General features: G+C 43.7%; 1 protein-coding gene across 3 annotated transcripts in view; it reads left to right on the forward strand.

Annotated features, from left to right (window-relative positions):
* The window catches only part of STXBP5 (syntaxin binding protein 5), a 925,152-nt gene that overhangs the window by 197,553 nt on the left and 699,612 nt on the right, over positions 1 to 27,987 (forward strand). For all 3 annotated transcript variants that reach the window (XM_082250146.1, XM_082250147.1, XM_082250148.1), the window contains exon 3: positions 15,047 to 15,128. In XM_082250146.1, coding sequence (XP_082106272.1) covers positions 15,047 to 15,128 — 82 coding nt within the window. The remainder of the gene's footprint in view (positions 1 to 15,046; positions 15,129 to 27,987) is intronic.

Here is a 27,987-nt window from a genome sequence, read left to right on the forward strand (position 1 = left end):
ATATACTTGCACACATACATTGTGTGTGCTGAAGCGCCGCTGAATGTATGATATAACGAACTGAGACGCACAGATTGGGCTATTATTATACATTTGATTTTGCAAGTTTTACGTTTACAGTGGCAGCTAGTGCATTAAAAGGATGCACAGAGTGACATGTTTTACATGATTTTATCTACATGATTTTATTTACTATTTATTCATGATTTGAGTAGATATATTTATTTCTTTATACCTTACACTGATTTATATATATATTTTAGCGCCGGGCGGGTGGTTGACGTTTTTTAGCATCAGTTACCTTTTACAATATTTTTCTAGTTTTCACCTGGCAGCTATGGATGCAGTGCAATATCTGAAAAACAGGCAATTGGACCTGAAAATAGTGTTTGGTGGACAAGAAACCACTCAGATTGACAATGATATTTCAAGTACCCTTAATGCCCTATCCAATGTCCTTGAAAAACAAATTAGGACCTGGTGGGACATTAGCACTTTTGAGCAATATAGTAAGGACAAAATCATCATGAGGAGCCTCAGGTGGGAGGTGGCCCCTCAAGACGGGCTTGATGATATTGATTCTATGACTGAATGGTTGGATTTTTTCAACCAATCGGGTCTTAAATTACAAGAGTTAGTACTGAAGAGAAAACGTAAGAAAATGTTGTATCTAGAGGCAAAAATTGCAGATTTACAGAAGAAATTAGAGGCACATAAAGACACACCATTAGTGACAAAATTCAATACAGATATTAAAAAACGATTGGAGAAATTGGACAATGATACCCAGAAGAAGAAAGTTAAGAAATATCAGAGGGATATTAACGATTTCAGGAACAAGCAGATATATTTATGGCAAATTCCAATGCAGGAAGGGGTGAATGATACTGAAGTCAGATGGACTATGGATGATGAGGGACCATCAACTAGTGCAGGTCAGATGAAAGAAATGGCCAAAGTAAGTACCCCCAGGAAAAATAATTGGCAGCAGGCCAAAAACGCATGGAAGAAGCCCAAACCAGCAAACACTGTGAACACCATCAGGCCAGGTGGCCCTACATCACAGCAGATAAACAAGGAGGGCACCAGAAATGGAAAAGAGGGATTCCAGCATCATACCCCGCAGAGGGTACCAACTATGAATAGATTTGAACCCCTCTGGAGGCAAAACGAACAACAAGGCAATGGTTTCCGTCCTTTTTTATGGAGAGGTGGGAGGGGGAGGGGTCGGGGACGAGGAGGGAGACCATGGAGGGGTCGACCCTGGAACAGGGAAGCGCCCAGAGACATGAGGGACTATGGCCCACAACCAACAAACCAGTATATGCCAACAAACAATCAACAAGTAGGGGCTGCCGAGCTGGACGAAAAATCCAAAAAAAGAAGGCTGGGACAGGATTAAAAGGGATTTATAATTTGGCTGAAATAGAGCTGAACCAAAAAGAAATCAACGTATTAAATGCGGGACTCAAATGCGGTATTAAAAAGTCGCTAAACAAATTTGATGTCTACATGGATATTCAAAAATACACACGAAAATTGAATATGAAGAAGTATTTCTTGAATATAAACCCAGGTAAAAATCGGGAGAATATTGTCCCATCGGCAACAACAAGTGTTAATAGTGGACTCAAAAACAATTCGCTTTTTAATCCTCCACAGACGTCCAACCACAACATCGAGGTTTTTAAACAATTAATAACGACAGACTTGGAGAAAATAAAACCAATAAGGAATGCCAATCCTAAATACATACAAGAGGGCATTGAGGCCCTAGAAAACAGAAAAGAGGTCGTGATCAGACCAGCAGATAAAGGAGGGGGAGTGGTTATTTTAAAGAAAGAATTCTATCACGAGCAACTGATAGGCATGCTTAATGATGTCACCACGTACAGGATTTTACCTAAGGACCCCACATTGATGTATAGAAGGGATTTGTGCAATTTGGTTGAATTTGGTTTTAATGAACGCATTTTAACTATGAAGGAGAAAAAATATTTATTCCCTAGTTTTAATCGCGTACCTACCATATATACGCTCCCGAAGATCCACAAAAATCAGTCTTGCCCTCCAGCAAGACCGATAGTAAACAGTATCGGATCAGTGACCTCAAGAATTGGGGAATACTTGGATGTATTCCTTCAAAAAAGTGTGGTTGAATTAAAAGCGTATTTGAAAGATACGAAGGAATTTTTAACCTTGTTGGACAATCTAACTCTGCCTGATGCCCCTGAGATATATCTTGTAACAGCTGATGTAGCATCTCTCTACACGATTATCCAGCACGAGGATGCATTACTAGCCCTCAATTGGGCAATGAGTAAGAGAGAGGACATACCACATACCCAGAAAAAATTCTTGGGGATAGTTATGGACTTTTGCTTAACCCACAACTATTTCTGGTATGGGGGACAATTCTTCACGCAGCAGAAAGGTGTGGCGATGGGTGCAAAATATGCACCCAGCCTCGCCAACCTATTTATGGGCGAGTGGGAAGATAGGAGTATATATGCCCACAGAAAAGAGCAGCTGGTCTTCTACAAAAGATACATCGACGACCTATTTTTTATTTGGGCTGGTACAGAGACATCGCTAGCAGAGTTCACTGAGCATTTAAATATAAATAAACACAACATCAAATTAGAATGTACATGGGACAAAAAAGAAATTAACTATCTAGATGTATCTGTGCGGATTGAAAACAGACGGATCATCACTAAGGCATATTTTAAGCCTACAGATAGAAACGGCTATCTTCCAGTATACAGTGGCCATCACCCGTGCTGGCTAAGGAACATCCCCAAGGGGCAATTGCTGAGGATAAGGAGGAATTGCACCTTGGAGGAGGATTTTTTGGAACAATCACGCGTGATAACAGACAAATTTACCGATAAGGGATACAGACCGGAGGTACTGGAGGAGACAGTGAAAGAAGTACTGGCGGTTTCACATGAGTCCTGCCTGGCTCCAACTAATAAGATTCCAAATGAATCGCACCAATGGGGCTTCATAACAAATTATAATGTCCAGTTCAGGGAATTTGAATCTATCATGAAAAAGCACTGGGGAATATTGAAGCTTGATAAGGTTCTGGGCCCCGTGATTCCGGATAACCCAATATTTATATACAAAAAGGCTCCCACTATTGGAGACAGAGTGGTGAGGAAAGTTTTGGACCCTCCCAGACCACCAAAGATGTTCTGGGACTTGTCTGGATTTCACGCATGCAGAAGGTGTAAGGCTTGCAGACAAGTGAATACACACTTTCGGGGTCTAACGGAGTTCACTTCAGGAGCAAATGGGAAGACCTTTGAAATAAAGGAGTGTATCACGTGTATCACGACCCACGTGGTATACGGAATGGAGTGCCCTTGCGGTATGTTGTATATAGGAAGAACAAAGAGAAAATTGGGCATCAGGATTTCTGAGCACATTTATAAAATAACAACAGGCTTCAAGGAACACAGTGTCCCACTACATTTCAGGGAAAAGCATGATAAAGACCCCTCAGCACTGAAATTTTGGGGTATAGAAAAGATGCCAAGCAACTGGAGAGGGTGCAATAGAGTAAGAGAACTGTCCAAAAAGGAAACTGAATGGATTTACAAAACAAACTCCTTGGCGCCCAACGGGTTAAATATAGAACTTGACCTGAACTGTTTTTTAAGCAACTATTAAGTATATTTTTTAGACAGGACGTTTTATGGATTCCATTTTATATATACTTTTATCCTTCTCCAATTTTACTCGAATTTACGATTATGCCTCGACCATTGATTCCTTATGGCAACACGCCTTTATTTTTTATATATTTTAACCTTTAGTACTATTGGTTATGGACTAAGATATTTTAGAGCGAATTTTATATATTATATTTGCGATTTGGCCTCTATGAACAACATTTTCTTGTAATCTCAACATATGAATTGTACCTATTATTTATGAAGTTAATGTATTTATTTATTATGTATCTACTATTTATGAAATGATTTATTTAAGATTTGACATTTACTGGTTTTAAAACATATCAGAAATTACATGACATGTGCTAATTATGTAATAAGTATGACATCTTGAGGATAGTGGTCATACATGATGGTTTCACCATTAGAATGCACTTTACATTTTACCTATGGCCACATCACCCTGAACATGCCCGATCTCATCTGATCTCAGAAGCTAAGCAGGGTCGGGCCTGGTTAGTACCTGTATGGGAGACCACCTGGGAATACCAGGTGCTGTAGGTTTATTTTTGTGTCAAATTTTGGTTATATCGATTTTAGCATAACCGTTTTAAATATTAGTAGTACTTAAGATGTATGCATCCGGATAGGGCAAGATGGCATGTAGAATTAGGGGTAGAAAGAACTCCATGACCAATTTTTACAAATCGATAGGTTTGGAAATTTTGAACATACATGCTCAGATCGGGCAAAGATGGCCAATCTGAAAAAAACTGGGGTTCTGTGTGATTCAAACCCGGGGAATACCCATTCAGATACTGGTTGCAGTAATAAGAGAGTTGATAGCGGTATTAAACTTTGTTTTGTATCGATTAATCTTGTTTTTCCGGTATTTAGAAAATGATTCTATGGTATGTCCATATTGAATTTCCTTCAGGCCAGGTAATGGCAATGAAGAGGTGTTTGAACCCATCAGTGGTGTAAACCAATCATGATGGGAGGGAGGTCCTCCGGCTGCATACATTAATCTTGATTGCAGCAGCGCACGTTAGTCCTCTGTTGAAGTCTACCAGACGAAACCGGTCAGGATGCACGTACGCTGCTGCTGAGGAGACGAAGGGAGGATACCGCTGTTGTTCTGGATCTCGCCTGTTAGCCGCAGGAGCGCTGTAATCCACAGCAGGGACTAGCTCGCGGTCGGCGAGCGGCGGTACCTTTCAAAGCCTCTGTGTTTATGATATGCGTGCAAAGGGTGATTGAAATGTAAGCATATACGCTGAAGGGGAGGGAAGTTTTATTTAATTAATAAAGTCGAAACAGTATTACACTACTCTCTTGCTTCATGTCGTTTGCTTACAAATTGCACTGAGGAGATATACAGCCTGATAGTGACCCCTGGTGGACGGATAGGATCTGGACGTGCCTAAGCGACGACAGACCGACTAGAAGCAAGGGCTCATGCAGCTTATGCATAAAGGCGATATTTCAAGGGCAATTCGGTGAGTGGCCACTTCATAGGGGTGCACAGTCGGTGTGGTGAAGGATTAGTGATACTGTGTGTACAATCACTGGTGCTGAACATCAGAGGAGAAATCTTTTTGCTGGCTGTGACTGCACATCCTGTGGAGTTGGGACTAGTTTGCAATTGCAGGCTCTGAAGCACTGCAGGAACTGACTAATATACTTGCACACATACATTGTGTGTGCTGAAGCGCCGCTGAATGTATGATATAACGAACTGAGACGCACAGATTGGGCTATTATTATACATTTGATTTTGCAATATCAGGGTGATGACTTAAGTCGATCACCAAGGATTTCACCATCTGTGTCTTCTTCAGAGCATCCCGGAGGCGCGGAGATTGGTAACGCGCGCCCACGATCCTCCAGCGGACGCAGCAGACGCCCTGAACGGCCTGTTAAGGCAGTGTCAGCTATTAGAGGTATTCCCTCCCCTCAGATTGCTGCTGAGATTTCTCCGCAGGATGGAGATGGAGGGAACTCCAGTTATCCTGGAAATTCTAGGCTAGCCTCGTCAAGCCGGTCAGGCCAACTTGGACATGCTAGTCGCGAACGCTCCTTGGAGACTTCCTCTCAGGGAGGGTCTGCGGTCTCAAGGACCGATCTTCCATTGTGCTTTACAGTCGCTGGTTTTAATGGCCTGGCCATTGAGACCCAGGTACTGAAGGACAGAGGGTTGTCAGCTTCAGTTATTCCTACTCTAAGGCAAGGAAAGCGACTTCCAGCAAGGTCTATTATCGCACATGGAAGACTTATATCGCGTGGTGTGAATCTTTGGGATTTCCTCCACGTACCTATTCGGTGACCCGGATCTTGGCTTTTCTGCAAAAGGGGGTTAAGCGGAAACTATCCTTGAGTACCATCAAGGGTCCGGTTTCAGCATTAGCAATCTTCTTTCAGAAGCCCTTGGCGACTCATTCCTTGGTGCGGAATTTCATTCAGGGGGTGCGGCACCTGGCTCCACCAGTCCGCGCGCCCTTAACGCCCTGGGATCTTAATTTGGTTTTGTCGGTTCTGCAGAAACCTCCCTTTGAAAACATCAGGGAGATTCCCTTGCTTACTTTATCCCAGAAGGTGGCCTTCTTGGTGGCTATCACTTCTGCACGCAGGGTGTCAGAACTGGCTGCATTATCATGCCAGTCCCCATATTTAGTGGTTCATAGGGATAAGGTAGTTCTTCATCCAAAGCCATCCTTTCTTCCAAAGGTGGTTTCAGACTTTCATCTGAATGAAGATATTGTGCTACCTTCCTTGTGTCCTCAGCCCAATCATCATCGGGAACATGCGTTGCATTCCTTGGATGTGGTTCGGGCAATCAGGGTATACCTGAAGGCTACGGAATCGTTCCGTAAAACTGATTCACTTTTTGTGATAACGGATGGCCCCAGAAAGGGGTTGCCTGCATCTGCCGCGACTATCTCCAAATGGATTAGACAGACGGTGGTACAGGCTTATTCTATTAAGGGTCGGAATCCTCCGTTCCCTGTTAAGGCGCACTCCACTCGAGCGCTCAGTACTTCCTTGGCCTACCGCCATCAGGCGTCAGTGGTCCAGGTGTGTAAGGCGGCCACCTGGTCGTCGGTACATACCTTTACAAAATTTTATAAAATTGATGTGATGGCATCGGCGGATGCCTCATTTGGCCGCAAGGTTTTGCAGGCCGCAATTTGAGGAGACCGGTGGTCTACCTCGAGGGTTTTTTTTTTCCGTTGGAATTTCTGTTGAGTCTCATCTTTGATTGAGCCTTTAGAACTTCTAGTTGGCATCGGTTGGGCCTTCTAGATTGGATTTTGATTTCCATTTTCCCACCCCTCATTTGTGGTACTGCTTTGGGACGTCCCGAGTTGTTAGTAATCAACGAGGACTACGTCTGTCAATGAGCGACAGAGAAAAATGGATTTTTGTAAAATCTTACCGTAAAATCCTTTTCTCTTAAGCTCATTGACAGACGTAGTACCCGCCCCTCTGTTTTTGAGTTGGGTTGGGTTAAATTCTCTAAACACTGCTTTGTGACATAACTGATTTGCTGTAGCAGAGAGAGAGAGAGAGGATATACCCTCTGGGACTGCCCCTAAGGTGTGGCCAGAATGTTTTCTTTCCTGTCTAGTCCTACTCATGTAGAGGGCAGCATAACCCGAGTTGTTAGTAATCAACGAGGACTACGTCTGTCAATGAGCTTAAGAGAAAAGGATTTTACGGTAAGATTTTACAAAAATCCATATATATATATATATATATATATATATATTAGTGTGTGTGTATGTGTGTGTGTGTATGTGTATATATATGTATATATATATTATATATTTATTGTGTGTGTAATTTTTTTTTTTTTTTTTTTTAGCAAAGACTATGGAGAATAAAATGGTGATCGTTGTAATATTTTATGTATGTCAGAGTTTTTACGCAGCAGTCTTTCAAACGCAATAGTTTTTGAAAAAAAACTTCACTGAATTTAAAAATAACTAAACAGTAAAGTTAGCTCAATTTTTTTGTATATCGCAAAAGATGTCACGCCGAGTAAATGGATATCTAACGCGTTTAAAATTGCGCACCCTTGTGGAATGGCGACAAACTACGGTACTTAAAAATTTTGAAAGCATCGCCAATGGAGATTTTTAATGGTTCCAGTTTAGAGTTAGAGGAGGTCTTTTGCTACGGTACTGGCTCTCGCTCTATCACGGCGATACCTCACATGTGATTTGAACATTGTTTACATTTGCGGGCACGACTTGCATATGCATTTACTTTGGTGCGTGAGCACGCTAGGACGGGGGGGTGCTTTTACATTTTTTTTCTCCCCCCCTACTGTTTATGGAAATAAAAAATCTTATCACTTTTATTGCTGTCACAAGGAATGTAAACATCCCTTGTGACCGTAATAGGCAGTGACATGTAGTCTTTATAGAAGGATCTGGGGGACCCCCAAATCCCTCTTTTGCACTTAAACGTATTCAAAAGGGTAAAATCTGCGTGTTTTTTTTTTTTTTTTTTTGTATACTGTCATTTTTTTCAAATTGGCGTCATTGGCAGCCGAGTAAACCAGAAGTGACATTGCTTCTGGGTTACATCATCAGAGACTCTGACCAGCCGGACATGTGGGCTGGTCGCTCAGGTCTCCCTGTGATAACGGCCGAGCAGCTGCTAAAAAAAAAAAAGGTACCAGGGTGATGCCTCCTAGCTGCAGGCATCACCCTGGTATAACCACTTCAAGCTGACATAAATGTACGTCAATTTGCAGGAAGTGGTTAATTGATAAACTAATAATACTTCTATTTCTGAAAGCATTCTGTACAGCATTTCTTCACATCTGCCTAAAACGTTTACACGGTACTATGTGTATGTATGTATAACACACACACCTTTTGTATAATCATCGGGTGGAAACAACCATTCATGCTCTAAATAGATCTAGGCCATCCCCTATCTGCAAGCTACTGATTGGATGGTATAAAGTGTGCCTGTACAAAACATTAATCTTCCCTTTGATGAAACCTGTCAGGACGGAGCCTGTGCAGATGTCACGCCGCCCGGCAGAGAGGCTGCTGAGACTTTTTTTTTTTTTGCTGTGTCCCCTTGTAGTCTGTTAATCTGGGTTCCTTGCTTTTAACTGAATAAAATCATTAACCGATATTACAGTATGGAGCATTTGCTTGTTGTTTTCCGAAATTGTGATGTATACTTGTAGCACCCTACAGGTAGGTGCTAGGTAAATGTATAGTGGGCTTTGTCTGCCAAACAGCAGGGCCATAATTTCTTTTTGGTAGGGTGTCATCGCTTCCAGGTGTGTCTGCTGAAGGTGGAGACTCCCCACTGGCTCTGTAATAGGCTTCTCATAGGCAGTGGAGGAAACCCAATCAGGGATACATTCAGGCTTGTAACTACCCCAGAAGGCAGATTCTGCCACAAATGATTCTGGGAGTGGGTATAAGTTTGAGGGCGAGCATGACTCATTGTCTTTGGCGGGAAGCAGAGTCCCAGGAGGGAGAGGACGGCTGTCTCTCCACCTGTCAGAGGAGCTGGATGTCTCGGGTGCTGCCTGAGAATCTACAGAGCGCGGTTTTGAGCTGAGGGGGATCTGGTGTGCCGAGAACCAGCGGAGAGCAAAAGGGGTCCCGTCCCCAGAAAGCCTACACAGGTCGGGAGTACTAAGGATTGCCCCTGGGGTCTGCCTAGAGTCAGTTGGGACCACTCCGGAGAAGGTTCTAGGATCCAAGTGTCAGCTAGCTGTAAAGGCGATACCTAGTCAGAGGACCCTGAAGTGATAGAGGGGGTTCCTAGGTTGAGGAACCTGAAGCGGTAAAGGGAGTGCCTGCAGTTTGGGCCCTGAAGAGTTAATGCACAGTGTGAATGCATCAGTTAAGAGTTGCAGCCATACAGGAATACACAGCAAGCTACCTCAAGCCAGGGCAAGGCTGGAGAGAGTAGTCAGTGACTTTGCAGTGCAAGCAGTGTCAGATATTCAAGGTTCTACAGTCCTGGATCTGCTAGACTTAAGTCAGGGTTCCAGCACAACTTTTAGAGATACAGTGTATTCAAAGAGTTAGTAAGCGTTGGCTAGCGTCAGCTAGAGTCAAGTCAGCGCATTTTTGTTACAAAAGTCCCAGAATTGTACATAATCGAGCCAAAGGAGTATCCCACTCATTCCCTTCTCCCATCCCCTAAAACTACAATAAAACAACCAAACAAAGATGGCGGACTTGTCAGTTCTCACACCCAGGGTCGCAGCTCACATGGGCTGGAGAGGTAGCCGGTATCAATGGCAGACCCACCTCAGGCCACAGGTTAGGAAACCTTGCTACATACTGAATGGAAGTGCTGGCCATAAGGCATTCCTGCTGGCAGCTCCTGTGGTTCCCAATCTTTGTGTATAACTGCTGCAAAGATCCTCAGGCATTCAAAAGCACTGTATAACCACCTATGATTTTGGAGTCTTCCTTTTTGGTAAGAGGCGGAGTGTTGCAATGGTGGTGGATTTCACCAGGGGATTCAAGAAAGATTTTAAGGGTCAAGGAATCATACATGTGTGGTGGACTGTTTGCACAATTGGTTGATATCATTTTATTCACATTGATTTAATGATGTAAAGGTACAGCGTGATAGTTTTTTGTATTTTTTGTTTTTGTTTAAAAATGCAACGCAACCGTTTTTTTGTTGCATGTTTGTATTTGGGTGCTGCTGAATGTATAACTATTTCCACATGGAGCACTGTTTGTTTTTTTGTTTTTTGTTTTTTTAGGTTAAATTTCAGATATTCATATTAACATTATGTAAAGGTCCATTTTTAATTTCAGGAAAAGGTGTTTTCCATTTTTGGTTTGCATTCTACTTTAAAGATCTTTTTACATTTTTACTGTAGGTAATGGTTACCTTTTTGTCGTGCGTTTTTAATATTGCCTATGTCCTCCTGCTGGAGAAATTGCCCCTCACTGTTTTCTAGCTGTCCCTGAAGGTCAATCCTCCAGTGGGGACATCTGTTAGGCCCCTTTCACACTTGTGCGACCCAAGTTGTGCGATTTTTGTCTATGGACCTCAAAACTCATCACTCAGACCAAAGTAGTGCAGGGACTATTTTGAAGTTGTTGCAACTTGGAGTCGCACAGATATGAACAGTACTCATTGGAAATCATGGAGTACGACTTGTCATGCGACTTTGCAGGCCCAAGTCGCAGGACTAGTCGCAGAAGTGTGAAAGGGGCCTAAGTGTTAGATCACATCTTTTGTCTTTGTGCCCTGTTAGATTTGCCTTTACTTTGTTTCAGACTGCAAAAACTTAAACTGTAATTTTCGAACTTGAAAGTGATGCTTTTAATGAAGTTGTCTTCTATGCTAAAACCTAATATAAATGTCTTTTCTGTAGTTCCTTGTTAGTCTGGCTGTCACTTGTAATCTGTGACTCCCTGAATACACTATGCTAGAATGGCAAATCGATTCAATTACAATTATGGAGATCCACAACTGTAGATTCGACAAATTTCATGCACATTACTAGATGTCAAACCATACAAATAAAGTATGTTGAAGGGTTGAGTTTCTAAGATGGCTATTAGGAGAAACGGTCTTTATATAAATTATTTAGAACTATAGAAGGTAGCTTTTGGAATGCATGATTACATTTCCAAATGGTAGATTTACCAAAGAGGAGATGCCTGGTAACTAGAAAGGGTTAACAGATGTGGATGCCTGTTCTGGAGCTGTTAATTCTGTAAACTCAAGTAGTGCGTGCTGGCTGCGGTATCTTGACCTTGAAGTAGTCCTTTAGGCAGTGGAGCATACCCTGGAAAAGATGAGAATAAGACTTGTCATCAGAGAGAGCCTGCTTACTGGATCACACACTTTTTTTAGTACTACTTGGGGAAAACAATTTGTTTAAATGTTTTGTGTCCTTCCTTTAAAGCAAAAGTCACCATGGAAACATATATTTTACAGTACAAAAATTTTTACTGCATAAAAATAGTGCATTGAACGACTGATCTGACGAGTACTTGGGAACTAAATATGGCTTATTGGTTAGGTGAGAGGGTATATTTTATTTTGACATAAGCATTTTACAAGTTTAAGGGGACTTGCCGGTACCCTGCACATTATTTTTGCTTGAAAATATTCAACACAATCATTGCAGCATCCTATGGATAAAAGGTTTGTCTGGAACATTGTCTAAATTGCAATAAACCTAGGAAAAGTTCTGGTCTGCTCATAAAATTTTGTGAAAAAAAGAGCAATTTGAGGCGCCGAATCTAAAAGTGCGAGTGCTGAATAAATAGATATGTAAACATGAAAAAAAAAAAAATCTTAAATTCAATAATTCATAAAGTGCAAAAATTCACACGGTGCACACATTGCATAACACATAAATTTTAGCATAAAATCCATTAGTCCATAAAGTGCAAAAATTCTTCCAGTGAAAGTATTCCACCACAAAAGTGACAAAGTGCTGAGCAAACCTTCTTGTTTAAAAAGTGCCAGTGCTTAAATTTTTCCTTCACCCATGAATGTGAGGGTGACTCACCAGAAATCAAAGGGCCTCCAGGACCCAGCTCGCTCTACAATTTGCAAATCGCCTCCTTAAATGAATGGTGTAATTTTTAGATGGGTAGCCTCCCTGGGCTCAGAATGGTCTGATATACAGTTGTCCCTCAGTCAGGATGATTAAGCCGTTTCCCAAGAAATATAAAAACATAGGATTGCGCAGTAACCTTTTTAAAATTTCTTGAAAGCAATATAAACCAATGAATGGTACACTCCTATTTAAAAGTGCCACAATCGGCACATTTAGACAGCAGAATAGCAAAGAACTCCGCTTGGTTTCAGCGCGCGTTCCAACAGGAGGCGGAAGTGACGAACCGGAATAAGTAGCCGGAACAAACCTTGATGCATTTCACGAGACCGCGTCAGAATCACTTCCTGATGATGTGGTCTCGCGAAATGCATTGAGGTTGGTCCAGCTACTACTTCCAGTTCGTCATTTCTGCCTCCTGTTGGAACGCACGCTGAAACCAAGCGGCGTTCAGGCTTGTACTGAAACCAAGTGGTGTTCTTGGCTATTCTGGGGCCTGTCGTCCTTGGCAATTAATGCAATGTGATAGCCAGCCACAGGGTGCTATACAGGTCCAGGGCAATTGTCAATCCCCGTGGAACCTAGCCAATGAAGACCCCCTTCAGGAGTGTACCATCTGACAGGCAAGCTTGGATGTGGCATACAGTCCAGTATTGTGGATTGGTAAGATGGGAGTCACCCTGTATGCTTCTGACCATTGTGTCTGTAAAAGACCAGAACAATATTTGAATTGGATACATCCCAAACAGTTATTTTTCTTCCAGGAAAAAAATATTCCCTAAACCCGTGGTTGAGCATTGAGCTCACCTCTCACAATGGTGTTCTTTTCCAGAGTTCTAAGTCTTAATGTAGCCTCCTAAAAGGCTATAACATTTACCCAATTCAAGAGCTCTCAAATCTCTTGTTGACCACCTCCTTTTTTCGACCTGCCCATGCTCCTCTCTAGTCAAGCAAGGCACTCTCTATCTTGATGGAAAGTGATGAGATGAGCCTTTCAGGCTGGGGAGGAGTTTTCCAGTCCCTTATGATCTAGGAACCATGGTCACCTGTCAAAGCCTAGCTCCTGCAACATCCTGGAGCTCAGCAGTTTTGCTCTGTTACATTGGACTCCTGCACTTCAAGGTACTTCAAGGAAATTCCCTTAGATAACCTCTCCTGCCAAGTGACCTTTTTGGCTTCTGTCATGTTTGTCAGACATGTCTGAGTTTGCAGCCCTCTTTGGCGCTGTTCCTCATACTTTATGAAGACAAGGTTGTCATATGCACTACCAGTTATATCGAACCTTGGCACCCCAGATGTTTTGGAGCTTCATTTCCCATGATGTTCGTGCACTCTGCAGTGTAGTTGAACATAATCGGAAATGTAGTCCTAAAACATCTGGGGCGCCAAGGTTCGCCATCACAGCACTAAACAATCCTTTACCAAGGTGCAATGTCTTCCACCTCATCAAGGATAATCCGATCATTCTCTCCAAAGCATCTAAAGGAAATCTCTTATTGTCTAGACAAAGCTGGAGCCATTATTGTCTACCTCAGCTGGCGCTTTGATCACAGGTGGATTCCCTGTTGGCCAGTCCTCTGTATCTAGCAAGAGACACTCTGCTTCCATGTCCAGTATTATGAAATGGATAAATCTGATTGCTTGAGCTTACTATTTCAAGGTGCTCTATTCATGCTTGCTCAGTTCTACCAGGTGGATATCCAATCTTCTGCAGATGATGCTTTCATCTTCAAGGTTTGTGAAGTTGGATCTGTTGTTGAACCTTGTTGGGTCTAGTGACACAGTTGTTTGCCTAGTAATTGCCTACCTTTCTCATTCATTGCTTGGGGATGTCCCCTGTTTTATGAATACTTTCCTGTGTCCAGTACTGGTATGATTTAAGATGATAGGACTTTTGACTTGGCCTCTGAATTCCATATCTAGGAGTAGAGCACAGGACACACTCCCTTCTATTCATTGTTACTCTGCACCACCTGCTACAAAACTGAACTCCATTGAATTGGGTTGGGTTAAAGGGAAAGCCCCCGGGGGTTGTTTCCTCAAAACATTGCCAGTGTCCAGTCACTTGGGGGTACAAACCTATAACCCAAGGTGTATGAATAATTTACTTGTGTCCTGTACTGTATTCCAAAATATAGATTTTAGTAAAGTCACATTTTTTTTTCTTTTTTCCTAAACTTCAACTTTCTAGCTTTTCAAGTTAAGATGAAGTAGATGGTACAGCACATGAAAGTACAACTTGCACTATTCGAATATGTTAATTTTAGTCCAATTTGGTTTGTGATGAAACCATTTATCTGTAGTAAAAAATTGACAAAATAACTTGAGATCTACCTTGACTCAAAAGGGGAGACCCTTGGGAAGGTAGCAGCGTTCTACAGAGAAAAATCAGTTTATGCTTGCGTAGTAAAGCTTGGGGTGGGGGATAGGTGGAATTTTAAAGGCCAGCAGGCAGGACTGAAATGCTGCTTGAAATTTTTTGCAGAAATGGCACAATTCAAACAAACTGAATTCCTGGTAGAATGAAGCTATTTCGTCTATCGCAGTTTGGGATTTTTATTTTATTTTTTTTCTTATGACCTGTTATAATCCGCTTTATATGAATGAATAAATAGTGTCTTCTAGCCAAGCATAATCATGAATACATTTTTAATGCTCAATCTCCCACCTTTCCATCCCTTATGTTCTTGTTGTATCTGCATTTTATTTTATATGTGTATATATAATTTTTTTTTTTTTTTTTTAAATAAAACAAAGCTGTATTTCCTTAACATGATAATGTCAGGTTTGGGCGGCCAGGAGTTGAGTGTTATTGCCAGCATGACAGTGGTTGTACAGTAATCCAGCTTCAGTTTCTGATTAATGAGGTTAGTGCAATCACTTTAATCTTTCCTCTGACATCACTGATTTTCACATCACCTCTCGTCCTCTTCCCTGCTCTCTCCTTCTGTTTCATGTTTGAAGGGGCATAGTGGTACATTTTACAATGGTTTGCATTGTTTACTCATATTTTGTGTTATGTATGTTCTTTATGTATGTTCTTTAGTGTAAAAAAAATAAGATCAATTATAAAGGCTTGATATTCCTAGACCCTAAATTATAGGCCGGTACCTTCAGATGATTGGACACTAGTAAAACTCTGTATGGCAGCCCCCCAAATCCCTGGACATACCCCCTATAACAGTATTCCACTCTGTGGGATCTTGGAGTCTTAAGTTGGACTGCTTATTTATAAGCAGTTTATACTGCAAAATTGGCAGTAAAATTCCACCATTCAGAGTGTATTCTCTGGTTGGATGACTAGGCGTTTCATCACAGGGTATTGGGGCACTCCCTACCACCCCTTTGCCACAAGAACAAAGTTAACCCCTCCCTCTCCAATAAAATTAACCCCTTCCCTGCCAGTGTCATTTTTACAGTAACAGTGCATATTTATAGCATTGATTACTGTAGTAATGTCACTGATACCCCCAAAAGTGTCAAATGTCAGTCAAGGGTCCGATCTGTCCGCTGCAATGTCGCAGTCCCGCAAAAAAAAATCGCAGATCGCCGCCATTACTCGTTAAAAAAAAAAGAAAAAAAAAAAACACCAAAAATGACAGAAATCTTTCCCTTAGTAAACGCAATAACTTTTGCGCAAACCAATCAAATACGTTTATTGCGATTTTTTTTTTTTTTTTACCAAAAATATGTAGCAGAAAACAAATTGGCCAAAAATGATACATTTTTGATTTTTACATTTTTTTGGGGGGAATTTCATATAAAAAAAATGTGAAAAATGTTGTTTTTTCAAAATTTTCCCTCTTTTTTTGTTTATAGTGCAAAAAGTAAAAATCGCACAGGTGATCAAATGCCACCAAAAGAAAGCTCTGTTTGTGGGAAAAAAAGAACGTAAATTTCGTTTGGGTACGGCGTTGCATGAGCGCGCAATTGTCAGTTAAAGTTGCACAGTGCCGAATCGCAAAAAGTGGCCTGGACGTAAGACAGCAAAATCCTCCGGTGGTAAAGTGGTTAAAGCCAGCTATGGCCACAACAGTGGTGGCCTGGAATTTAGAGGCCTGGTTGGACCAACTTAAGGCCCATTTAGAAGGAGGGACTTCCCGAAAGGAGATTTTGGATTCCCTGCCTATGCTGTCCAAAGCGGCCGGGCATACGGCAGACGCTTCGGCAGAATCCGTTAAACTGTCAGCTAGAACTGCAGCCCTGGTAATTCTTCTCGCCGGGCCTTGTGGTTAAAATCGTGGTCAGGGGACTCGGCCTCAAAAATAACTTTGCAGTATTCCCTTTGAAGGGGACCTTCTGTTTGGGCCAGACCTAGAAAATGTCTTGGACTGAACAGCAGATAGGAAGAAAGCCTTCCCTTTAAAAGTCAAAAAAGCTTCAACGATGTTTTTTTCATCCCCAAAGTCCACAAGGGCAGGCCTCTAAGATGCCAACCACTAAAAAACAGTGGGGGAGATGGAAACAAAAAGGGGCTATCCTTTTTTTCCCTATTCTAAAAAAAAAAAAAAAAAAACCCTAAACCCCAGTGATAAGGTCCCGGCAGGAGGAAGGTTGGGTCAATTCCTCCCACAGTGGGAAAAGGTGACCCAAAATGGGTTCATACGGAGGATCATCAGGGAGGGCTATCAAATCCAGTTCAGGGGCACTCCACCCGCAAGAACATTCCTGACCTCCCCTCCCAGGGATCCCCAAAAGGTGTTGGCACTACTGTCACAAATTGGCGATCCTTATGGACCAGAGCATCCTTGTTCCAGTGCCCCAGGAAGAAACAAATTTGGGTTTCTACTCGCATGTCTTTGTAGTAAAAAAAAACATTAGGAAGTTTCGTCTTATCCTGAACCTAAAACCTCTGAACAGTTGGGTGACCTACAAGAGGTTCCGGATGGAAACCATCTTTACGTTGAAGGCGATGCTCTCCCTCAAATTGCTTTATGGCTTCCCTGGATCTAAGGGAAGCAAATTCTCTTGAATAGCGATAAAGTGGGGGAGTGCAGTTCATTATCTACAATTCAGCGCCCTACCATTCGCACTGACCTCTTTTACCAAAGTTCTGGCGAAAGTACTGGCGCCCTTAAGATTAAGGGGGATCTCGGTCATCCCTTATCTGGAGACGACTTTTTTATTTTTTGCCCACTCCTTTCCCCAGTTGCGGGAAGACTTACGGGTAGCCACTCTTTTTTCTTAGAGGACCTGGGTTGGTTAATCAACCAGGAAAAATCAAACCTGATCCCAGCACAAGACATGTGCTATCTGGGATACAGGATAAATTCGGTGGAGCAAAAGATTTTCCTCACTACGGAAAAGGTGAAAGTGACAGCAGTCGCCTTACAACTCCTCCAACCACTGTCCATCAGGACTGCCATGTCAGGCCTAGGGTTCTTGGTGGCAACAATCTCAGCCGTTCCTTGGGCAAGGGCCCACTTCCGGTGTCTCCAAGCCAACATCTTGAGTTTGGGATGAGAGACAGCAGTACTTGGACGAGACCATCCATTTATCCCTAAAAGCCAAGCTGTCGCTTTGGTGGTGGAAGTAAGAGGAGAACCTCTGGGTGGGTCTTCAGTGGTCCTTCCCAATATCTGTCCGTATTACTACGGACGCCAGTACTTGGGGGTGGGGAGCCCACTGGGGAACAAAGATGGCCCAAGTAGCCTGGTCCAGGATGGAATCTTTGAAGTCAGCAAACTGGAGAGAGCTGCCAGCAATTCGGGAAGCCCTAAAAGCATTTGCCAAGGATTTGAACAACCACCATATACAGGTCCTCTCGGACTGTGTGGTGGCAGTTGCTTATGTCAACAAACAAGGAGGGACGTGGTGCCTGTCCTTGATGCAACTGACAGCGAACCTCTTTTCTTGGGCAGAAGCAAACCTGAGTGCTATTTTTGCAGTCCACCTGAGGGGAGTGGACAACGGGATGGCAGACTTTTTAAGTCGCCATCAGGTGCTGGAATAAGAGTGGTCTCTAAACAGGGAAGTCTTCCAGTTAGTGATCCAGAGGTGGGGCCTACCGGACATAGATCTGTTCGTCAGCAGGACGAACAACAAAGTTGCAAGGTATTTCTCCTTGGAGAAAGGCGGGCGAGCCATAGGGGTAGTTGCCCTGGCTCAGGACCTGAGCGATGCCTTTTCCCCCATTCAAGCTTATTCCTCTGATTCGGAAAAAGTTCATCCAGGAAGACACCACCTTAATCCTGGTGGTTCAGTTTTGGCCAAACAGGCCTTGGTCTTCCTCTCTGCATCTGGCAGTGAGTCCTCCCCTCATGTTGCCTGAGAGGGAGGACCTGCTGTCACAGGGACTGATTCAACTACCGAAAATTCAGAGACCGCACGATTCTTTTTAGTAGAAAGAAAGTCACCCAGGCAATTTATTTGAAAGTGTTGGAAGTTTTTTGTTCTTGGCTGGATACCCTGGCTAGATACCAGAAACCGGGCGGTCGGTGTCCCAGCCATCCTATATTTCCTGCAGGACGGGGCAGACAAAGGACCTTAAAAGTGTGAGTGGCGACATTATCTGTATTTCTGGAGAAATCCCTGGCCTTAGAACCTTTTAGTAGCTAGGTTCTTTAAGGGATTATTCAGAATGAGACCAGTTCCATTTAGAGTTCTTCCTAAATGGGACTTATCGATAGTACTGCAAAGCTGTATAAAACTTTCACAGGATGTAGACCTGTCACTAAAGTATACTACCCTTTAGACATCCTTCCTGGCTGCAATTTCGTCAGCCAGACGCGTCAGGCGCTTTCAGTCAAGGAACCTTTTCTCCAAATTTTTGAGGACATGTTGGTGTTACGTACGGATCCTAGATTCCTAACTAAAGTAGCCTCCAGGTTCCACAGGGCCCAGGAGATTGTTACCTACCTTCTGTTCATCCTCTACCAATCCTAGGGAAGCAGAATTTCATCTTTTAGATGAAGGGGCCTGTGTGTTACGCTATTTAGAGTTGTCCAAAAGTTTTAGGAAATCCAATGCTCTGTTTTTATTGCATTCTGGGAAAAAAAGGGGGCAGCAAGCTTCAAGAAACACTATTGCCAGGTGGATTCAACAGGCTATAGTGGAAGCATATAAAGGTTTAGACAGAGTGCTCTTTTTCTCTGTTAGCTCACTCCATGCAGGCGTTATCTGCCTCTTGGGCGGAGCGACTAGGGGTGACACCAGAACTAATTTGCTGAGCAGCCACATGGTCTAGCCTCTCGACATTCATCAAGCACTACAGACTGGACCTTCTCTTGGCACAGGACCAAGCATTTGGAAGGAAGGTCCTTCAGGCGGTAGTCCCACCCTAAATCTGGTAAGTTCTCATTTATCCTCTCCTGTGCTGTCCTGGACAGACTTGAGAAAAAACAGAGTTAGACTTACCGGTAACTGTTTCTAGGAGTCGTCCAGGACAGCAGGGATTCCGTCCCAATATGCTGTTATAACCGTGGGTGAGTGTTTTTGTCTTGTTTCAGAAAGCCATGTCCGGGGAGTTCTCGGATAAAGACTGGGGAAGACGGTGGTTGTCCACCCCTTTATTCACCTGATCCTTTGTGTTTCCTGTCTCCGGAGGTGGAGCCTATATCTCCTGTGCTGGACGACTCCTAGAAACAGAGTTACCGGTAAGTCTAACTCTGGTTTTTCCCTTGCACCAAAGCAGCATCCTATTTTAATACCAGTCTCTCCATCTCATTCTAGTTCTTCTCAGGCATGCAACAAGCAGCCTACCTGACCAAGTCAGATTTTTATCTGCAACAATGTCAAACTTTCTCAGGCCACTAATGGCTTTATTACAGTGCCTTGAAAGTATTCTTACCCCTTGAAATTTTCCACATTTTGTCATGTTACAACCAAATCGTAAATGTATTTTATTGGGATTTTATATGATAGACCAACACAAAGTGTGGCATAATTGTAAAGTGGAAGGAAAATTAAATGGTTTTTCAATTTTTTTACAAATGTCTGAAAAGTGTGGCGTGCATTTGTATTCAGCCCTCTTTACTCTGGTAGCCCTAACTAAAATCTTGTGGAACCGATTGGTAGCCCTAACTAAAATCTTGTGGAACCGATTTGCCTTCAGAAGTCCTCTAATTACTAAATGGAGTGCATTGGTGTTTAATTTATTCCCTGTATAAATACAGCTGTTCTGTGAAGCCCTCGGAGGTTTGTTAGAGAACAAACCATCTCATGAAGACCAAAGAACACACCAGACAGGTCAGGGATAAAGTTGTGGAGAAGTTTATTGCAAGGTTAGATTATTAAGCTATCTCCAAGCTTTGAACATCTCACAGAGCACGGTTTAATCCATCATCCAAAAATGGAAACAGTGTGGCACAATTGCAAACCTACCAAGACCTGGCCCTTCATCTAAATTGACAGGCTGGGCAAAGAGCATTAATCAGAGAAGCAGCCAAGAGGCCCATGGTAAATCTGGAGGAGCTGCAAAATTCCACAGCTCAGGTGGGAGAATCTGTCCACAGGACAAAAATTAGTCGTGTGCTCCACAAATCTGGCCTTTATTGAAGTGTGGCAAGAAGAAAGCCATTGTTGAAAGAAAGCCAGTTTCCAGTTTCCAGAAAAACGTTTGCAGTTTGCGAGAAGCCATGCAAACATGTGGAAAACATGTGGAGACCAAAATGTAACCTTCTCTTTCGTTCAATGACACACAGTTCAGAATCTTTTTGACCATTGGGTTATGCTGCCCCCTACAGGAGTAGGACACTAGGCAGGAAAACTTTACCACGGGGCGGTCCCAGCAGATAGTCTCCCACTTCCTGCCACATGCACTGTTTTTTTTTTTTTTTTCTGGTCTAGTCAGGAGTGAGGACCTAGTTCCTTGCTGGGATCTCTGTTCCTAGCATTTTTCCCCCCTTTTTTTTTTTTATAAATAGATTTTTTTTTTCCTCCTTTTTTGTTCCTGTGAGAACTACAATAAACTGCTAGACTGGGTGAAGGACTGGATATTCTAGATCCTTACGGTCTCCCCAATCCGGCCAGCGTGCACATGCAGACCTCTGCTCCTCTAGACAGGGGCTGGCTGGCGGCTTAAATGTCTCCCAAGGATGCACACGACCTGGTCACGGGCTGAGTCGCAGCATACCTCTGGCTGCAGCACCCCCATTCTGATGGTGCAGTGGTCTGCCTGGAGTGGTGCCCACCCGGTTCCATGTTATGGTAAGTAGTGTCCCCCCCCCTCCTCGCGGGTTTGGGGTGAATGTGGGACCCCCCCTGTTACAGTGGGGACCCCCCAGGCTCCCCTCCTTCTTTCCAGGCCCTCCAGGATTATCGTGGGTCTTCCGTACCCCCTCACCCCACTCCTCCCTGGAGGTTCTGAGCTAGCTTTTGCCATGTACTCTGAAGGGGGCTTTCTTTTTGAGGCTGCTGTTGACCAGTTTCTCCAGGCGCACACTGGGGGGTTACAACAGGGTCCTTCGTCACCCTGAGGGGTTAGCGACCTGGACAGGGGGGTCCAAAAGTGGAAAGGCCCACCTGTGGTGGATTCTCAGTGTTTCAGGCCGAATATCGCCACTTTAAAAGCCGGAGACTCTTCCACCGGTATTAAAGACCCCCCTATTGACAGGAGAGCCGAGACATTGGTCTGCCACATGTTTTCTGTGGTTAGTTTGGTCCTTAGGCTGGTGTTTAACCATAGCTTTGGTGTCCCAGACTTTAGCAAAGTGGGCAAAGCTTTTGGGCCAGGATCTGGAAAGGGAACCGCTTCCCCCCTGCTCTTGTGAGCTGGCAGACCAGTTGGTCTAGGGGTTGCTGTTTTGTCTGTGGTGCCTCTCTGGATGTGGCTCCCTTTTGGTTTCTAGGCTGTCTGTGACAGCAGTAGTCCCTACGGCACCTGATATGGCTGAAATGCTGGTCTTCGGACCAGTCTTCCAAGACTGCCTTATCGGTTCTCCCTTTTTTGGGGGATCGCTTGCTTTTTTTTTTGTTCTGGAGGATATCCTTAAGGGTCTTACGGGGGGGGGGGGGAGTACTCTTCTTCCACAGGCTGCCAGGGGTGAGGAGTTGCTTCAGAGAGCAGGATCTTCCAGAACTGCAGACATGCCCTCTTCTGCCTGAAGGGGCGCCCTCACCTGTGTCTGAGGTGGGGGGACGTCTTTGATTCTTTTATGGTACTTCCTGATTCAAGACGGGTGGATCCACGAGCTGATCCGGTCCAGCTACAACATTGGGTTTCGGTCTTCTCCTCCAGTGAAATGCTTTCCTTCCAATCTGCATTTGTCCTCAGACCGCCTGCAGGGTTCCTTCGGGGTGGTACAAGTCCTTCTACATGGGTGATCCGGTTCCAAAATCGGATAGTTTTCAAGTTTTCTAGTCAAATTTGTTTACTGTTCCCAGGAAGGAAAGCAAGGTAAGTCCAATCCTGGACCTCAAGGCTTTGACCTGCTTGTGCTGGTACAAAAGTTCAGAATGGGGTCCATTCGTACGGAAGTGGCATCCCCACATCAATGACGCTTACCATACTATTCTATTATGCCCCTCATTGGCGTTTCCTCCACTTGCCGTGAGTGAGGAGCATGCACTATTCCTAGCAATATCCTTTGGTTGTCGCAGCATCTCGGGTATTCACAAAAGTGTTGGCTCCGGTGTTGGCATTGTAGCTGCAGAGGGGAATTACAGTACTAGGTACCTGGACTATCGTCTTTTGCGAGCAGAGTTTCCGACTGCTCTAAAGGACAACCTGGACATTACTGTGCAGACTCTGTAGGCCAGGGGTGTCCAAACTATTGCCCTCCAGCTGTTCAGGTACTACAATTCCCACGAGGCATTATAAATCTCTGAGATTCACAGACATAACTAGGCATGATGGGAATTGTAGTTCCTGAACAGCTGGAGGGCCATAGTTTGGACATAACTGCTGTAGGCATTCGGTCGGAAATTGATCTTCCTGAAATCTGCGCAGGTTCTGTCCACCAAGTTGGACTATTTGGGTCTGACTCTGGAATCGGCTTCAGCCAGGGTGTTTTTTTTCACAGGAGAACAAAAACTCCAAAGCTGCAGGATGCGACTCGGCTCCTGTTTGTCTCCTTTCTGGACCTGTGTGCGGGCAGTGTGCCTGATGGTGTCTACCTTCAAGGCGGTTACGTTTGCACAGTTCCACTCAAGCCTCTGCAAAGGGGGATTCTTTCCAAGTGGGACAAGGATCCACAGTCTCTAGATAATCCTTCCTTCCCCTGTACTGGATGGTTGTCCCTGTGGCTGCCAGCCTGTCCAGTTGGGTAGGCGTTTTTGGGCACAGATGTGCTCAAGGGGTCTCTGGGATGGGGGGGGGAGTTAAGACTACCGATCAATATACTGAAACTAGGCGATAAGATTTGTCTGGCTCATTGGACAAATCTCCTTCAGGAGTGCCAGGTAAGCATCTTTCAGTTATGTGTGTATGTCTTATCACCAACAGGGCACAAGAAGTGTCCTGGCGGCTCAGATAGCCGGCATTCTAATGTTCAGCTGTGTCTCTGGTGGCAAACTCCAAGGTGGACCTGTTGGCCTTTCGTCTCAACTGGAAGGTACAGAGAATTGTGGCAAGGTCTCGGGATTCTCTGGCTGACGTCAGATGCACTGCTAGTCTCCTTGGGGCCAGTATCTTCTGATATACGCTTTTTCCTCTCTAAAACTTCTGCGGAGTCTTCTGCGAAGGATCGAGGCAGAAGGGATCTGGTCATCCTAGTGGCTCCATACTGGCCTCGCCAGTCTTGGTATGCCGATCTGGACTGGCTGGCCGCTGATGCCCCTTGGAGACTTTCTCTCAGAAAAGATTTATTGGCCCAGGGTCCAATCTTCCATCCTGCTTTACAGTCGCTGGCTTTAACGACTTGGCTGTTGAAGGCCAGGTGTTGCAAGACAGGGGGTTGACTGAATCAGTGATTCCCACGATGTAAAAGACTAAAAAAAAAAAATCTAACTCCTAGGAAGCTTTTACTATGGCGCTGGAAAGCAAACATTGCATTGCGTGAGTCTCTTGAGGTTCATCCCTGTTTCATTTTGATGGCTTGGATTTTGACATTCCTCCAACGAGGTGTTGAGCAGCGCCCGGCTTTGGGTACCGTCAAGGGCCAGGTTTTCAGTCTTGGGGGTCTTCTTTTGCTGTCCTTTGGCTACACATTCTTTGGTTCACACCTTTATTCAAGGGGTTTGCCACCTGGCTCCCCAGTATGGTCTCCATTGCCTCTGTGGTATCTCAATTTGGTGCTCTCGGTTCTCCAGTACCCGCCAAAAATATTTGCAAGGTTCCTTTGCTTACATTGTTCCAGAAGACAGCCTTCTTGGTGGCTATTACTTCTGCATGCAGAGTGTCGAAGCTGGCGGCAGCATCTTGTCATTCACTTTACCTGGTGGTTCACAGATAAGGGGGTGCTTCTCCCTGGTCAGTCGTTCCTTCCTAAGGTTGTTTTCTGGTTTCCATCTGATTAATGACATTGTATTGCCTTCCCTGTGTTCAAAGCCTGAACATCTTAAGGAGATTGCCTTGCACTCTCTGAATGTGGGTTGGTCGATCGGGGTGTACCTTGCAGCAACCGAGTAGTTTAGGAAATCAGCGTTACTATTTGTCCTCACGCATGGTCCTCACAAAGGGTTGGTCACATCTGTCGCAACCATTTCAATATGGACAAGACGAGTGGTGGTGCAGGCCTATTCCATCAAGGATTAGGTTCCTCAGTTCTGTTAAGGCGCTTTCTACGCGGGCACTTAATGCCTTTTTTGGCCTTCCACCATCAGGCGTCAGTGGTGCAGTTTGGCAAGGTGGTCATCTGAGCACACTTTCACAAAATGTTCAACAATGGATGTGCTGGCATCTGCGGATGCTGCTTTTGGCCGCAAAATTTTGCAGGCTGCTGTTTGAGGACTTGGTCCTCTTTGAGGGTGTATTGTGTTTTCAGGTGAGCTCCATGTTACCTGGTTGGCTAGGTTAAGACTTTTGGGAATTCTTTTCTGCTGTAATTTTTTCCCACCCCTCATGTTTGACACTGCTTTAGGACATCCCAATGGTCAAGAAGATTCTGGAGCTGTCCGTCAATGAACATCAGAGAAAAGGATTTTACAGTAAGACAAAAATCCAATTCTTTGGCCTAAGAGAGAAACCCTGTGTGACAGAATATGAACACTGCACATAACCCTGAACCCACAATCACCACGGTGAAACAGTATCATGTTGTGGGGATGCTTTTCTTCAGCAGGGACAGGAAAGCTGGTCAGAGTTTATGGGAAGATGGATGGAGCCAAATACAAGGCAATCTTAGAAGAAAACCTGTTAGTCTGTAAAAGATTTGAGAATGCGGTGGAGGTTCACCTTCCAGCAGGACAACGACCCTTAACATACAGCCACAGCTGCAATGCAATGATTTAGATCAAAGCTTATTCAGGTGTTAGAATGACCCAGTCAAAGTCTAGACCTAAATCAAATTTAGAATATGTGACAAGACTTGAAAATTGCTGTTCAAAGACGCTCTCCATCCAATCTGACAGAGCTTGAGCTATTTTGCACTGAAGAATGGGCAAAAATGTCATTCTCTAGATGTGTAAAGCTGGTAGAGACATACCCAAAAAGACTTGCAGCTGTAATTGCAGTGAAAGGTGGTTCCACAAAGTGTTGACTCAGGGGCTGAATACAAATGCGCCCACACTTTTCAGATACTGATTTGTAAAAAAATTTGAAAACCATTTTTCATTTTGCTTCCAGTTCACAATTATGTGTCACTTTGTTGTTGGTCTATCACATGAAATCCCAATAAAATAAATTTACGTTTTTAGTTGTAACATGACAAAATGTTAATAATTTCAAGGGGTGTAAATACTTTTCAAGGCACTGTACACCTCTCATGGTCTAAAGCACAAAAGTGCTAAGCCCCTTCTCAACCTTCACCGTCTGAGGGAGTAGGAAAATGGAATCCCTCCAAGTCTCAGACATTGAGAGGAATGAAGAGGACAAGAAGCAGCGTTCGGAGTCCCCAGCCTCTCATGCAACTTATGTTATGGCTTCACACAATATGCCAAGGTAGATATGGATTCTTTTAAGTCTTAATAAGGCAACTTGGGTACTAACACACTTGGCCATATATAAAGACATTCCCCATTCATAAACAAAAAGAATGTGAAAATTATGACAAATGGGTTAACTTTACCCTGAAAAGACATCAACACACACAAAATCATTGCCAAACACTATCCAATAGAAAAAGTGTTCACAAAAAAGTGGTATGGTCTGGTAGTAGACCCTGCTGTTCCAATTTTCAATAAATCCTACTGTGCCTCCTAGATGTTCCTTCATTTTAAAGTGGTTTTAAAACCTTACTTATACCCACTGAAGTGAATTGCCTCACTTAATAGAGCTGAAATAAATACTCCTACATAAGCTGTACTTGTTTATATGTAGCACTCTACGGCCTCCCTATGCACACACTTTACACAGCATTTCTGAGCTTCATAAAGCAAAGGGCGAGGTTCTGATATCTCATACTGCGCAGCACAGAGGAGAGTGGAATCTAATCCGAGACCAGAGTAGAAACAAAGGACACACCACACGCTCATCTACAGTCTCATAGGGAAACCTGCACAGCTGATGCTGTCAATCACCTGCTGGGTGGTGGGGTGGGGCCATCTCTGGGATTGTTTGGTGTTGGCATAGACTTTTAGATGTGACTTGTATCAGATAGTATAGGAACAACATAGTAGGCAGAAATCACAGGTGCTTTGGAGCAATGCAAGTACACACTATTAAACCACCTAATAATTATGCGTTCAGTGCTAGAGGGTAATGCTGCACACTATGTTCTGGATACAAGAAAAAAGTGTGCAAAACCCTTTTGATCATAAAAAGCACAATGCAGGCAAATAAAGTAATACAAATGTCAGCATCAATAAATAAAACCACCAACAAAGTGGAAAAATTAGGACCTATTTAATATAAATCAAACACTAATATAATTGAAATAAGTCCATATCCAAAGGCATATATATGTCTCCACTAGGGGGCCAATATAATCAATCTTGTGTAAAAATGAAAGCTCCACTAGGGGCCCCGCTTTCTTCATGATTACTAGATCAGGGTACAATCTGACAATGCCTTTTGCCTATATCACCCACCAAAGAGGCACCAGGAATCATGCAGCCTTAATAGAAGTAAATCTGATCATCTCGAGGGTGAGAAACCATGTCTATCCTGTTAACGAGTTCCTATGGACGAGTGGTAGGTGGATTACCTCGGCTGTCAACCTCTTGGACCAAGGGTAATGGTCCCTTCATCCCAACAGTCTTATGTCGGAAAAACTCCAGATGTGAACCTCCCAAGTTCAAGACATTACCCCTGTTTGTAGCCAGGACCAAGGACCTTTTAGCACTGATAATTCCTTGGACCGCATTCCAGTTAAATTATCCTTTTCTTCCAGGGTAAACTCTGCTCTTCAAAATAAAGCAAAAGCAGAAACCTGTGACAGACCAGATCACTGGCCTCTTCAGACAGGCCATACATATCTGGGGGGTGGGGGATGTGATCCCTGTTGCTCCTGTTCCAACCTGCTTCATAGTCACTGGCTTTTAAGGACCAGCTGTTAAAATCCAGGTCTTGAGGGACAGAGATGTCTGATTCTGTCATCCCCCACATTGCTGAAAGCTAGAAAAGCCACTTCCAGAAAAATGGTACCCGGAAATCCTTATTTGCCTGATGTGAACATTTCAGTCCCAGAGAATTCTGTGCTTCGCGTTCTGGCTTTCCTACAATCAGGACTTGAGCCAAAATTTGGCTTT

The sequence above is a fragment of the Pelophylax lessonae genome (genome assembly GCF_965119305.1).
Source record: "Pelophylax lessonae genome assembly, chromosome: 3".
Taxonomy (NCBI): domain Eukaryota; kingdom Metazoa; phylum Chordata; class Amphibia; order Anura; family Ranidae; genus Pelophylax; species Pelophylax lessonae.